At 35.9% G+C, this 14936-nt stretch overlaps 1 protein-coding gene across 1 annotated transcript in view; it reads right to left on the reverse strand.

Annotated features, from left to right (window-relative positions):
- Positions 1-3191: 3191 nt before the first annotated feature.
- sdk (sidekick cell adhesion molecule) overlaps positions 3192-14936 on the reverse strand; it is a 385895-nt gene continuing 374150 nt past the window's right edge. The window contains exon 37 of the mRNA XM_071691428.1: positions 3192-13661. Coding sequence (XP_071547529.1) covers positions 13416-13661 — 246 coding nt within the window. The 3' untranslated portion in view covers positions 3192-13415. The remainder of the gene's footprint in view (positions 13662-14936) is intronic.

Raw genomic sequence — 14936 nt, forward strand, 5'->3', positions numbered from 1 at the left:
AATAACGAATTTACATAATCCATACAGGAAATGTATACTCCAGCTAGTGATAGGTATAATAAGTTTTTTATGAAAGCATTTTTCATTTCCTTAACATGCAGTTTGTATACAAATACGAAAATTAAAGGGATTTAAATTTACATATCACAACAGTTGGTTCCATCCCACCTTTATCATACAATACCTATTGTATGTCTATATAGCAAACTAATTTTGTTCATCTGTACCAGAGAGACTATGGCTATTTCATGCTTAATATCTAATTGTTCCCAAAGGGTATGTGTAAGTAAAATTTCATAAACATGACAAATACTTTATCAAGGATCATTGTATTCAAAATGCCTTTTTTTTTTCTTCTTGGTAAATACAGGATACTAGTCCTCATTTAGAGATTTCCATGTGCATATTTTTCATAACTTATCTATCACTATAAAATTTTGTTATAATGCAGATTCAGTAATTCATCCTTTCTCCACATCTCCTTTCAGGAGCTTTCATAATTAAAACTTCTGCATTTGTTTTGCATATTTCTAAACATAGTAAAGCAAATCACAGACCTTTCATTATTATTGTCTAGTCAACCCACAAAGAAAGAATGGGGAAGGTAGATCATTTAACAACTATGGAAAGAGACTAATGAGAGAGATAGAGAAGCTGAGAACAAAGTGAAATGTGTTTTTAGTCTCAATTACACTGTAGTTCATCTTCCAAAAACCTCTTTGTGTTTGATACTATGGACACCATCTAACCAAACCCACACACTGAAGGAATTTGAGCAATGTCAAAGTAACAAATCTTTTTACAGTTTTTAATCAATCAGGAGTCAGTCCTCAACTTATCCTAATCTACAATGCTGGTGGTAAGTTTCCTTGTGAATGTGTGTTTACCTAATCACTTCAAGAATGTGAGGACTGAGCAAAGGCTACAGATACACCGTTAGCCCAACAACTACATTATTCAAGGCTAACATGTGAACCTACAAGGAGAAATGCTTGTTCTGGTGTAGGAGCAGGAAGAGTGATGAAGCAGGTGTCCTGTGGCACTGCTGCTGGATGGAGATGTTACTGGGGTACTGGGGTTATTCCACAAGAGCAGCAAGGTACTGCCAGTTGTCCTGGTGTTTCTATAGGATGGAGGTGTTGTCAGGGTCCAGTGGAACCACTGTAGGAGATATGAGGTATTCTTGGACTCCTGTGCTGCTGTTGCAAGAGGAATATGGTAATTGCTGGGGTCCTATGCTACTGCTGCAGGAGAAATAAGGTATTGCTAGGGTTCTGAGTTGTTGCATGAGGAATAAGGTATTGCTAGGGTTCTGTGCTGTTGCATGAGGAGTAAGGTATTGCAGGGATCCCATACTGCTGCAGCAGGATGAGCAAGGCAATAAGGTCCTGTGTTACTGTTGCAGGAAGAATAAACTCTTACTGGGATCCCTTTCTCCTTCTGTAGGAGTGAGCTGGCATTACTGGGGTCCCATGGAGTTGCTGCAGGTGGAACAAGGCATTGTTGAATCCCATGCTGCTGCTGTAGGAAGAATGAGGCATTCCAGGGTCTTGGGAACTGTTGCAGGAGGAATAAAGTGTTTGCAATGTCCTGTGCTGGCGCTACTGTTGGAGATGGGAGTCGTTGCTGAGGTCACATAGCACTGCTGCTGAAGGTGGTGTTTGAATCCCGTCAGTGGCTAAAGATGATTTTCTTTGGATAGTTGAAAATGGAGGATTTAGTAAGACAAGAGCTATGCATCATACTTAAGCCCAGATAGTTTTCCATGTGAAAACCCAGTTTTTTGTGGTACTAAGATGTGGTACTACTGTGAACACTACAAGGGTGTGCCCACATAACTACATGTGCTGCACCTTAGTCTTGTTTGGTTTAAAAAATCAAAATTCTTCAAGAATCTAGTAAATCTAAAGATCTAAGCAAAATTCAATGTTAGGTCAATCTAAGGGTATTTAAAGTAGAACCACAACCTTGATGGAAAAATATTTCTCAGTTGTCGAGAGGAAGTTTAAAACAGTTGGTAATCGTACTTTTTGTACTTAAAAACCACTGGAAGTACTGCCTAATCCTACTGGAATACTGCTGAAAACCTGTAGAAGATGACATGACCAAAGAAAAACATGATCCAACAACCCCCATCTCTTATAGTTTCCTATTGAATTGCATAATTCAAAGTGATCACAACCGAGATGCTCAAAAACATAGAAATCCACTTATTTGCAGAAAATTCTCATGTCTGCCACTGCTACAGTATAAAGTTAAATAGTTCTAGTGTTATTAAATATTTTACTGTGAAAAACAGTACAATTGAAAGTTTGTTTGGAAATTCCAAATCTTTTAATTTTCATAACTACCCTGCAACAAAATCACTGTGTTATAAAATTGTTCCTATTCACATGGTAGTACTAAGCTGTATGTTTACTTAAAATCAATCAAGGTAAAGACTCTAACTGAGGCAGTAGAAGAATAAACTTGTCAAGATTAACGTTACCATCAACCTTGTTTAATGGCAACCAATGGTGACTGAGCAGCAATACTTGCATAACAGTAGCAAGTTTGGTTGGACATTCTAAATCTTCTAATCTTCATAACCAAGGAATATGCATAAAAAATTCAAATCTTCAATCCATTCCAAGAAAGCGAGTTAGAGGCACTGTACTAGATCCAGTCCTAACACGGCTATTATCGTTCATCTGTAATAATTAGCAGTATCAAGTTATTAGTAAATGCTAACTACTAACGTATTTTGGTTCTCATGCTTTCTCCCGTTTAACTGAGATTTTGACACACAATTGCTAGTCTTATGATTAAAACAAACTGTGGAGTACATAAAGTTGCATCACTGATATTAACCAAGTCATTTTGTAAGCATGATGTCAACTGTATTTGACTTGCAAGGTAACACTGATAGTTTATTGTACCATATTCATGATGGACTGTTCTTCCTGGGGTTTGAACATCCAGCTATTTTTTCTTTCTTTATATTGCGTAGGTAGATGTGGGTTGGAAGGCTTCAGACTCCTACAAATACTTTAATTACTGGAGATGAATTTCTGTTGTGATAAGTATATTTGTTTCATTAAGAAATGTCTTAATTTTATGTACATATATAGTGTGACATATAATAGTTCTTACATTTTCCTTATCTTTGTGTCTTTTACTGGTTCAAGATTTTGAGATGAATAATGATACACTTTTATTCTTTCATTTATTAGGAAAAAAATTATGAATGTATATACAAAATGTATTGTACTGGAAAAAAATGATGACAGACAATTATCAGTATCCCAGACTATCAACAACACAGATCTTGTTTTTGCCCTTGTTTATTAGTACATCAACCCATTTTTAACACCCCTACTTTTGTAAAACCCAGCCTATTCTGCTACAATAAGTACATTATACATGGTTCTTAAGTACAATTTCTTTCTTACAAGTGAGATCATCAACAGATATCCTTTTAAAAAATCTTGCAATATTCATCATATCAATGTTCCATTGTCACTGCAACCTAACAGAATTAAAAAAAAGTTTACTTCTTTATGAGCATCTGGACCACCTTCAATCTCATCGACTCACAGCACCAGTTCCTAAGCTTATCAATAATCAAACTAAACATTGGTTGCGTTAGTGATACTGTCAACGCATGGAATGAATACAGTTATGTATTACTCAATAATTTCTCATTTGATGATTACGTCTTTCCACTGCAAAATTGGAAATATGATCCACAATATCTATTTCTTCCAAGCACTACTAACAACAAAGCTATTCAAATTCTTATAATCCTGCCTATACAGGAACTCTAGCTTCTCAATTAGGCCTTAAAGAGGTCCACATAAAAATGAAGAAAATTGTTTATCATTATCAAACAGCCTGAAAATAATTAAGTTCCAATCTGACATATTTCAAGACTTGATGAAAGTTATCATCAAATCAATATTGTTACAAGAGACTACTTTCTCTACCCATAGAAGGGCAAGCTGTAGAGACACTTGCTAAAGCTAATCTGTCCCTTATAGGCTAGGATAAATATTCTCACTATCTGTCTTTCTATCATCTATAAATATTTTCATTTACAAGAAACAGGGGGAAGGAACATAATAGCCATATATTTCTTCCATACTGTAAGTGACTCTCTTTCCACACATTCCCCAATGTGACCATGATCAATGCCTCCTCACCCACTCTATGACACACATCAGCTCCCAAGGTTACATTCCCTACCATGTCTACCCCCAGATGTCTAGATCTCTCCACTTCCTCCAAGCTCTTTCCATTCAATCTCTCACTCCAACAAACCCATTCCACAGCTAAATGGGGTGTTAAGGGCTGGGCTTGCAAGGTGTTGGATACTGTTTGCTGACGACACAGCACTGGAAGCAGATTCGAGAGAAGTGGTTTCTAAGTCTGGGAGTAAATATGCATACTACCTGCTCCAAGACTCCCATATACCACAGGGTGAAACTTTAAATCAATTTTGTTCTTTCTATCCATTCTTATGTAAGGAGTTCTTTAATTTGGATTGCAAAGCAATTAGACTTCGATAATTGAAATTTTCTGAGCATACTGAAACTATGCATCACAGCCATTTTGTCAAATTTTAACCTTCTAGGCCACAGTGTGCCACCAAAATCACACTTCTACTATCTACGTTAACCTGGAATAAGCCAACTAAATTTTCTAAAATTTTGAAGGACAGTGGATTTGCATTTTCCCTGTGATAGTAGCTCAATTGGGGCTTTGCAGGACAATGGTATAAGGGTTCACAAGCATGCAATATAAGGTCTCAGAAGAATGTATTTTGAGAGTACAAGGAACAGTGGTTACACAGTGACCAGACCCATAACAGTCATACAGTGACACTATTTCTATTTACAACCAAGGAACATGGTAAAAAGACCCCAAATCAAGTGTAAGGGTATGGGACCAAAGGCTACACAACTCACATCCAAAAGACTTGATGCTACTTTAAAGGGAGCCAAGGAAGACTAAAGGTTAAAAAGTGACAGCCACCCATTAAAACATTATTCTGGCCACTGCCTAGCCACATATCCACTTTAAATTCCCCCTTTGGTAAAACAAACACATACCTGCAATGATGGCAGTGATTCTTATGTGACACGCAGCATCCTACATATAAAATACATACCAGGTTTCGGCTTGCATTAACAATTTCAGAAAATGAAAAAAAAAAAAAAAAACCATGATTAGAGATAGTTGCTTTAATCAGCTTAAAGAACAGCAGCCTGATTAGAAACAGAGGTTAGAAGAATTCCTAAGTACTCAGTTAGGGTATTCAGATGGGACTATTCAGTAGCAATCTTTTCTCATTAGCAACTCTGGATTGTTAATGTTCAGCTTATGGTGCTGGAAAGTGAGAATATTAACAAAAGTACTTACACATACACTTACTCTTAATAAATTAACTTTTTATTATTTATTTTGCTTTGTCGCTGTCTCCCGCGTTAGCGAGGTAGCGCAAGGAAACAGACGAACATACAAACTTTATTTGTATGATAGCATTTGAATGAAAGCTAATAACCACATTAAGAAATTCTTTCATTAATTTTGTTGATGCATTTCTACAAATCAAGAACTGAATGAATGATGTTAATCAAAATATGCTTTCCAAGAGCTGCAATGTTATGAATTGAGGTTACATTCTCAGATATTTTAGAAACATATTTTGGGAACAAATATCTTGTGTGTTGGAGATGTAAGTTGGGAAGTTGGTTATTTAATGCTTGTCGTATTGGTTCAATGTGTGTGTTTTGTGAGTGTTATATTTGCTGGGGGTGGGGTGAAATCTATGAGTAGAGGTTACTGAAGTGCAGGGCAGGGGTAAGCTTTTAATTTCTACTTGGGGTAGTTATAGAGTGATTTGGGTGGGAAGAATTCAGTGCTACTGCATAGAATTAAGTGCTGAGATTGCTGATGGGAGACTGTAACTGGGAGGATCTTTGTTTTAATGTGAAAGTTATGATGTGTTTGTGGTAGCTAGCCAGATGCTGGTTGTTCTAAGAGCATCATTTTGTGTGATTATATTTGCTTTTGAGACAATAGAGGACCAGGAAGGTGAGACAGTGGGGCCATTTCCTTCTACTGGGCCCTCAGAGAGCTCAAGGAGTCATTCACATCCACTGGGAGGGACGACAGGTCACAGAGGGTAGTAAAGCTTTGTGTACGTCTATGTGGGTAGAGTGTGGGGCAGTTACACAGCAAGTATTCAGTACCTACCATTCAGTACCATTGTGGTACCTACATCATGGGCAAGAAGGGTTTGAGATATGTTGAACAGGTATAGGTGAGGTTGAAACCCCATCAGATAAGTATCTGTTCCTTATGCATTCCCTCATTTCTTGATCAATAAGCACTTAACTTGACAAAATGATACAGGATGACATGATGAACGTCATGAGGAAACCCAACAGGGGACTGAATCCATCTAAGGGGTTATGAAATGAGGGTGATCATTGGGGTTGTGGTGTTATATTTCAACAGTCCAATGGTAAGTTCTCCAACTACTATACCATTAAAAACTGAAATACAAAAAAGGGAGGGTTTCCAGCCCCCTTCAGTTGCCTTCTATGACAAGCAGGGAATATGTGGTAAGTATTCTTTCTCCCTTATTCCCAGGACAAGTAAAAACTGAAGGGAAGGATTTCCAGCCCCCAACTCTCACCCCTTTTAGTTGCCTTCTATGATACACACCCACCCCTTCTACAGCACACAGGGAAAAGAATACTTCCCACATATTCCCTACCACATTTGTTCACACTCAGTCTCTAGCTGTCATGTGTAATGCACAGAAACCACAGTTATGGAGACTCTTTTGCCTGGCCACCCACTTGAGGGAGTTCCCAAAGAGAACAGGTATTAGAGATATAGACAATTCATACTTGATCACTATTTCTTGCATCAGCAAGGTAATGCCAGGAATATACGAAGAAAGGCCACATTCGCTCACATCCATTCTCTAACTGTCATGTGCAATGAACTGCAACCAAAGCCCCCTATTTACAAGCAGACCCCAAAAACCTATACATACTTTCCCCATGCCACTTCACTTGCCCTGGTTCAGTCCACTGACAGTACATTGACCCCTGAATACATAACCATTGCAATTCACTCTATCCCATGCCTGCCTTTTACCCTCCATCCTTCAATCTGCCTCGGCATGATTACATCATGAGTAAAGAGTCATCTATGGTGAGGCCGTATCATTGTCAGTTGACAAAATAGAGAACAATCTTGTCAAAGAACTTTTCACATCAATGGATTATATCTACTTCTGCTACTGACTATAGGTGCAAGGTCCCCTTGAGAAGGGACCCAAGACAGCACAAAAACCTTTACAAAGTAGTCCTTGGCTAAAAGATAAATAATTATAAATATTGATACTAGTAAAAAGATTTAGGTATAGGCAGATATATAGATTCTTTACCAAGGACCAAAGAATTTTTGTCATGATCTAATATACACATGTTATGTCTTTGTGCCTGATTTTTTTCACTGTCATATGAATATCTTTGAAACTGTAAGGTTAAACACATTTTCTAAACCTGAAAAATGTGAATCTTGAGACAGAAAGGCCAACTTTGTGGGACATTAAGAGGTTAACTGAGGACTGGTTATAATTGCTTTACACTTTAAATCCAAAACAATGTTACTCAAAACACAATCCATCAAGGGCTTCCTGTATCCATATGAATATCAACAGAATTCTCTATTCTTCAAATGTCTCTGTCAAAAATCTACCTCTTCACAATAAAACTTTGAAAAGGCTTTCATCATTCAAAGACAACATACACTAAATTACAGTAGTGCAAATATCCAAATCATACACTTTAATCTGTGAAGATGAATGGTGGTGTGTACGAAAATCTGCCACAGCAAGTAAGACAATCAGCAGATCAAACTATCTAAAGTGTTCAAAACAGGAATTTACATCTTACATATCAAATATTCATTAAATCTCTTCATTATACTTAGATTAAACAAAACCATAAAGTTTTAGCCTTATACAGGCTCTGTTTTACTTTCAGGTAAACTTCTGGGGCCACTCTTATCCAAGGAAATGCTATGTATATGCAGACAGGTGAGGAGACCTTGATTAAATCACCACAATTATGGATATTCACCTTGCATGAAATATAAGGTTTTTCATACTTACCTTTTCCTCATGCTTAGTTTACAGTTACAAATATATAATACTACATGTGTGAACTCTGTATTTTGACTTTTATTTATGCATGTGATTTATGATAGCAGCTAAAAGTAAACATAGCAGGGAAAAGAAGTTTCCCTTTTCATCATAAAAATGTGATCCTACAAACAGTGCTGTTGCTTTGCGTATCTACAATCTTTTGAACACAAAATAAATTCCCTGCAGTTCTCTTAAAACTTACATTACTATCCAAATCCACTGAAGTTTTATCATTCTTTCATGGGCATCATGCCATCTACTGAAATAAAACTAAAAATATTACTCACAACTACGGTGGTCACCTGCTAATTAACCTTAATTTTGTCACTAACAACCTCATATTTACCATGTTTCTCTGAAAGAACAATAGCTTTACTTCTATTGAATGTTATCCAATGGCTAAGTCCATATTGCTAACTCAGGATCAGAATGGACACAATCCAAATCAACAATCCTCCACATGGAATTTCAATACAACAAAGTCATTTAAGCTTCCATTTTCAAAATAAGATTAAGCAACAAAATTCTTGCCTCTAACTTTTATGGCATTACAAATCCACCATTTCTACATCATTCACTAACTTATATTCTGTATATTCTCTCAACCATCCCCAGCACTAATCTTGCTATCGAAGAATGAAAAAGCCAACTATACAAAAAAAAAAAAACAAAGACATCTACAGCCTTAAACAAACTTAAAAACAGTGAAGATCAGATTTGCTATAAGACTTCTGTATTGACTAATCAACTCTATTCTTTCATAAAGGCATATCATCTTTTTCTTTCAAATCACAGCTCACATACAAGATTAACATACTTTTTCATAGAAATTGGTCCTGGGCTAGTTATAAATAAATAAAATATTAAGGTGATTAGGGCCTGGTTGTGGATAAGGGACTTTTGTTTCAGTGTATTATATGTGAAACCTAGAGAGTGGATGTAAGTGAATGAGGCAATATTTTTGTCAGTTCCAAATACTATCTTGATAATGCAGGATATAGCAAATGTGTATAAAAACCATGGAAAGGTGTGTGAGGCCTGCTTGTTGACAGATGGCTGTGGTTTCATTGCATTATAAATATCAGCTAAAGAATGGTGAAAGTGAACAGAGCCATTTTTCTGTGTGTTCCTAACACTACCTTGCTAATGCAAGAAGTAGCAAACATGTATGAAAAACATGGAGAGGTCTATGAGGCCTGGTTGTGGTTGTATATATAAGGCTGCAGTTTCAGTGCATTGCGCATGATAACTAGAAAATTGATATGAGTGAATAAGGTGCTACCATGCTAATGCAGAAAAAAGAGAACAAATTCTAAAGAAAAAGAAAGTAAAAAATAAATGTATCAAATATGTTAAAAAGAATACTTTCTACTAATATCCTGCATATTGAAGATGGCAGTTAAAGAGGGGCAGAACTTGGACTGGAAACCTTTCCTTTCTGTATCATTATTTTCTAAAAGGAGCAGAAGAATGAAATGACGGAGAATTTTTTCTTTGAGGCTAAGACTGTCTGATCCTCATGCTACCTTGCTCTGATGGGATGAGCAGGAAAGTGTGAAAAAAAGGAAGGAAAGAAATATCCTTTTCTGCCTTCCTGGTCAATCTACTTAGGAACAGATTTTTCTATTTCATCACCTCTAGTCCAGTTTCCATATTATATACTTGTCCATAAATTTCAACCAATCTCCTAATGCCATATCCCAGTTCCATAAAGAAAAATCTCTTATCATTTGCCCACCAACAATATGCTTACTATTCCAGACCCTTACATTAGCATCATTATATTCAAAGGTAGGATGACCCAATATAAGGTACCCTTGCCCCACCTATAAACTGAAAATATTATTACCGACTTTAAGAAAACCAAGAATATCCCAACTTCTTACCTCTTTGACAATTCAGTAAAGATAATTTCTGTGGCTATTCTCATATGTGCATTTCATACTTCATACATACTAACATCATAGTAAGATTCAAAACAAAATTTTAAAGTGAAGCTTTCCTCAACCATTGTATACCTGAAGAAAACTTGTGCATGAGAATACTCCTGAATGTATCTAACAGCTCTGTGCAATTCCATAACAGTAGAGGAAAGCTGTTTAAAAACCACATGCTGATCTTAGCACCAATCTGTCACATGTACTAACTGCTGAGTATTTATGTCTAACTGGGTGCAGTCACAGTCAAGCAATAGCTAGAACACTTATCATTTTAAGTATTGGAGAATCATCTTCAAAACTAGTGATCAAAAACTCCAGTCAAACACCTACTTTGTGAGAAGCAATATAACTTGACACCGTGAACTTTACGCCATATACATATACACATATTCAGGAGAGTTTATCTACCTATCTATCTATCTATCTATCTATCTATATATATATATATATATATATATATATATATATATATATATATATACATATATATCCCTGGGGATAGGGGAGAAAGAATACTTCCCATGTATTTCCTGCATGTCATAGAAGGCTACTAAAAGGGGTGGGAGTGGGGGTTGAAAATCCTTCCCTCCTTTTTTTTTTTAATTTTCCAGAAGGAACAGAGAAGGTGGTAAAGTAAGGACTTTCTCACTAAGACTCGGTTCTCTGTCCTTAACGCTACCTCGCTAATGCGGGAAATGGCGAATACATATAAAAAAAAATATATATATATGCACATTCTTTAAACACTTTAAACGAAATGAAAAACAGATGTGCTCAATACTTTCAACTGAATGTCGATCATTTAATTGTGCTGTACATTTCAATGACCGTTGCACTGCCTAAAATTTGTTTAACTTTTAATATACAAAAATATCCTAAAAGGTTTGACCCTCTTCAAAATGACACACAGATTTGGTAGTTAATTTGCAATAATCAGAGGTAGCCTATTTGAAAATCCTTTTATATGGTATTTGCATTGCACTGTCAATTGCTAACAATCACAACACACATTACTTAAGTTTAAGTAAGCAAACACACTATACTGTCATTGCATTCATTCAGATCAAAATAATGCCAGATTAAATGTTCAAATGTTGTTTGTTACAGTAAGAGTAATATATATGCAGACTAAGATAATGAAAAAACACAGTAATGAAAATACAAAGACATTAAATCTTTTAAATGCATGAGAATACTAATGATTCACATGGTCAAGGGTTCTTATATTAATGAATGCTTGAAGCTTTGGCATGAGACCTAACTTTACTCTTCATATTCTGATGTCCTGAAATATGGAAAAAGAAATTCTTTAACAACAAAAGTAACTTATGAAAATATTCCACTGAAATACGAAAGGACACCTTGACAACTACACACATGAAAAATATTTCATAATGATCTAACCTTTGCTTGTACTCAAACCTACATCAAGGCAGTATCACAATGGATATCTCACAAGAAAACAGCAGAAATAATCTGAGGAAACGAAGTTAATACTTTTAATGGAAATTAGACTAATCAGTCAATAACTGTCTGAAACATCTAGTGTCTCATACAAAGTATAACTAAATAAATGATTGATCCATATATGCCAAGACAGAATTATAAATGACTTGATACTAACCAATCTTTTAGGTTTTAGGCATTGCATTTTTAATTATAGATCAAGAAATCAATTTTGTGTACCATTAAGAGAAAATTAATCAATTCATCAATCATGCAACATAGTTACAATATTTACATAACTGATAATACCTGTGAAGTACGGAGCAACTTTATCTTTTAGTGTATAAGAATGGTAGGCCTCTAGTTATCCACAGAAGCATTACCATGAAATATGTAAAGGTTTGCTCTTTCTCACACAGCTAGCCTCTTTCTTGGGCAAGCACTGTTAAATAGAAGTGGTCTCATTATTATGACGGTTACAAAAAAAAAATTCCTTTGGTAAGTAATTCAAGTAGTGCTGAGGAGTTCAAGAACAAATGTAATATTTGAGAAACATTCTGCCCTACTGTCTCTCGCTGCAAACATTCAAATTACTATTCAAATAGGAATCTGACTATCTATCTATCTACCTATATCTCTGATGCCAATTTCCTTTGGGAACTCCCTCAAATGGGTGGCTGCTGTAAAAGAGCCTCCATTATTGATGAATTCCAGTGCTGCTTCTTAGCCTTTAATGCCTCACCCTTAACAGGCCACTGGCAGAGGGCAACCCTAGCACAGTGTTTTTAGAGGCCCCTACTTAATGTTCCTCCCACTTCTACCTATTCAAATATGAAGTTTTGCTTAAATGTACCATTAGAATAGATTACTCTGTTGATTAGGTGATTAATCCACTTATAAGTAACATCTACCTACTGTCTTTAATGCTCCCATTTACATGAAATGGATTAAATGCATAGAGCCTCTCAATCAAAGTTTAACATAGAGTGTCCATGCCCAGAGATATGGCCCTCAATGACAGGCTGCTGAACCTACCACAAGTTTGTGCTTTACTTTTACTTTAATGGGAGAAAAGGGCTGGATATCCTCTCTTCCTACATTATTACTTTCCAAATCAAGGAACATAGGAAGTTAAATAAGGGCTTTTCCTCAAAGATTTAGTCATTTGTTCTTGATGCTACCTTGCTAATGTGGGAAACAGCAAATAGGTATGAAGAGAAAATAACTAAATAATAATAATAATAATAATAATAGTAATAATAATAATAATAATAACAATAATGCAAGTATTCAAAAACATATTTCTGCTTATTTTTCAAATCAGTAGACCATTGTGATACCACTATTACAACCATACAGGTGACTCTAATCTCTGCAACATTGATTTCATTTCATTTAATTAAGACATTTCAAAGAATATGAATTTCTTAATTAATCATATTTCTAACATGTATTATGTTAAACAGCATTATAGGCAACAATACATATTCCTGATTAGATGTACAATATCTCAACTGACCCTTCAGTCACAGTCACTGCAACTTCTACAATTTATGAGGATGATATCTAAAAGCTAAAAAATATTTACAATAATGCTGTACATATCACAGACATAGGGGGCCAGTGTCTACACGACACAAACGCTAAATGTGCTGCAGGTGTTTATCATCATGGCAGTAACCAATTTGTTCCCTTGGTTTCACCTGAGCTAAAGTTCTCACTAATTCAGATCTCCATGAGATCATTATTTCTATATCACATATATTCATGACTTACAGTAATTTGTCTTTTTAAACTGTCTAAGATTCTATAAAATGTGTTGACTATACAAATGAAGAGAAGCCTGGTAAAGGTGCTCGTGATCCAGCCATATTGTTCATAATAATTTGTCCTCCATTAAGGCTCATCACCGCACTACCTTCTGCCTCTGAGTCTGTGTAGCTTGAATAATTGCGAACTGGCTTCTGTCTTCGCCAGGACTGACGCAATGTGTCATTGACATTGGCATAATGATTGACAAAAGAATGAGGTTCGGAATGATGACTCTCATTTTCACTCTCAGACTCCTGCTGTAATGGAGAGGAATATAAGGGATTACATAAAATCTTTGAAGAAAACTTGTTAAGAAGTGCACCATCAAAACTTCAAACGAAGGTCATTACAACATCACCTACTATAAATACATTTAAAACAAAATAATGGGCCAATGATCTTGAAAAAAAATTTCATTATACATTTTAAATATCAAAAAATGTAAAATTTAACAACACTACAGCAAAGAAGTGTTTCTTCACTGGAAATGAAAAGACTCTGCATACATCTTAAAGTCTTTAATGAAAATAAATATGTATAACACAATTGGATACATAAAATTATGAATTTTCATAATTTTCCCTTAAATACTATGAACTATAACTTATGAACTAATCACTTTCCTCTCTTCCTACTCGCACACATGCCTTGCATCCTCGATAAAAACTTTTCACTGCTTCTAACAACTTGCCTCCCACACCATATATTCTTAATATCTTCCACAGAGCATCTCTATCAACTCGTATCATATGCCTTCTCCAGATCCATAAATGCTACATACAAATCCATTTGCTTTTCTAAGAATTTCTCAAATACATTCTTCAAAGCAAACACCTGATTCACACATTTACCACTTCTGAAACCACACTGCTCTTCCCCAATCTGATGCTCTGTACATGCCTTCACCCTCTCAATCAATACCCTCCCATATAATTTCCTAGGAATACTCAAACTTATACCTCTGTAATTCGAGCACTCACCTTTATCCCCTTTGCTTTTGTACAATGGCACTATGCAAGCATTCTGCCAATCCTCGGGCACCTCACTATGAGTCATACATATATTAAATAACCTTACCAACTAGTCAACAACACAGTCACCCCCTTTTTTAATAAATTCCACTGCAATACCATTAAAACCCGCCGCCTTGCTGTTTTCATCTTCCGCAAAGCCTTTACTACCTCTTCTCTGTTTACCAAATCATTCTCCCTAACCCTCTTACTTTGCACACCAACTCAACCAAAACATCCTATATCTGCCACTCTATCATCAAACACATTCAATGAACCTTCAAAATACTCACTCCATCTCCTTCTCATATCACCACTACTTGTTATTACCTCCCCATTAGCCCCATTCACTGATGTTCCCATTTGTCTTTTGTTTATGGATGGGGTTGTTAGGGAGGTGAATGCAACAGTCTTGGAGAGAGGGGCAAGTATGCAGTCTGTTGTGGATGAGAGAACTTGGGAAGTGAGTCAGTTGCTGTTCGCTGATGATACAGTGCTGGTGGCTGATTCGGGTGAGAAACT

The sequence above is a fragment of the Panulirus ornatus genome, chromosome 50 (assembly GCF_036320965.1).
Source record: "Panulirus ornatus isolate Po-2019 chromosome 50, ASM3632096v1, whole genome shotgun sequence".
In the NCBI taxonomy this organism is placed as follows: Eukaryota; Metazoa; Arthropoda; class Malacostraca; order Decapoda; family Palinuridae; genus Panulirus; species Panulirus ornatus.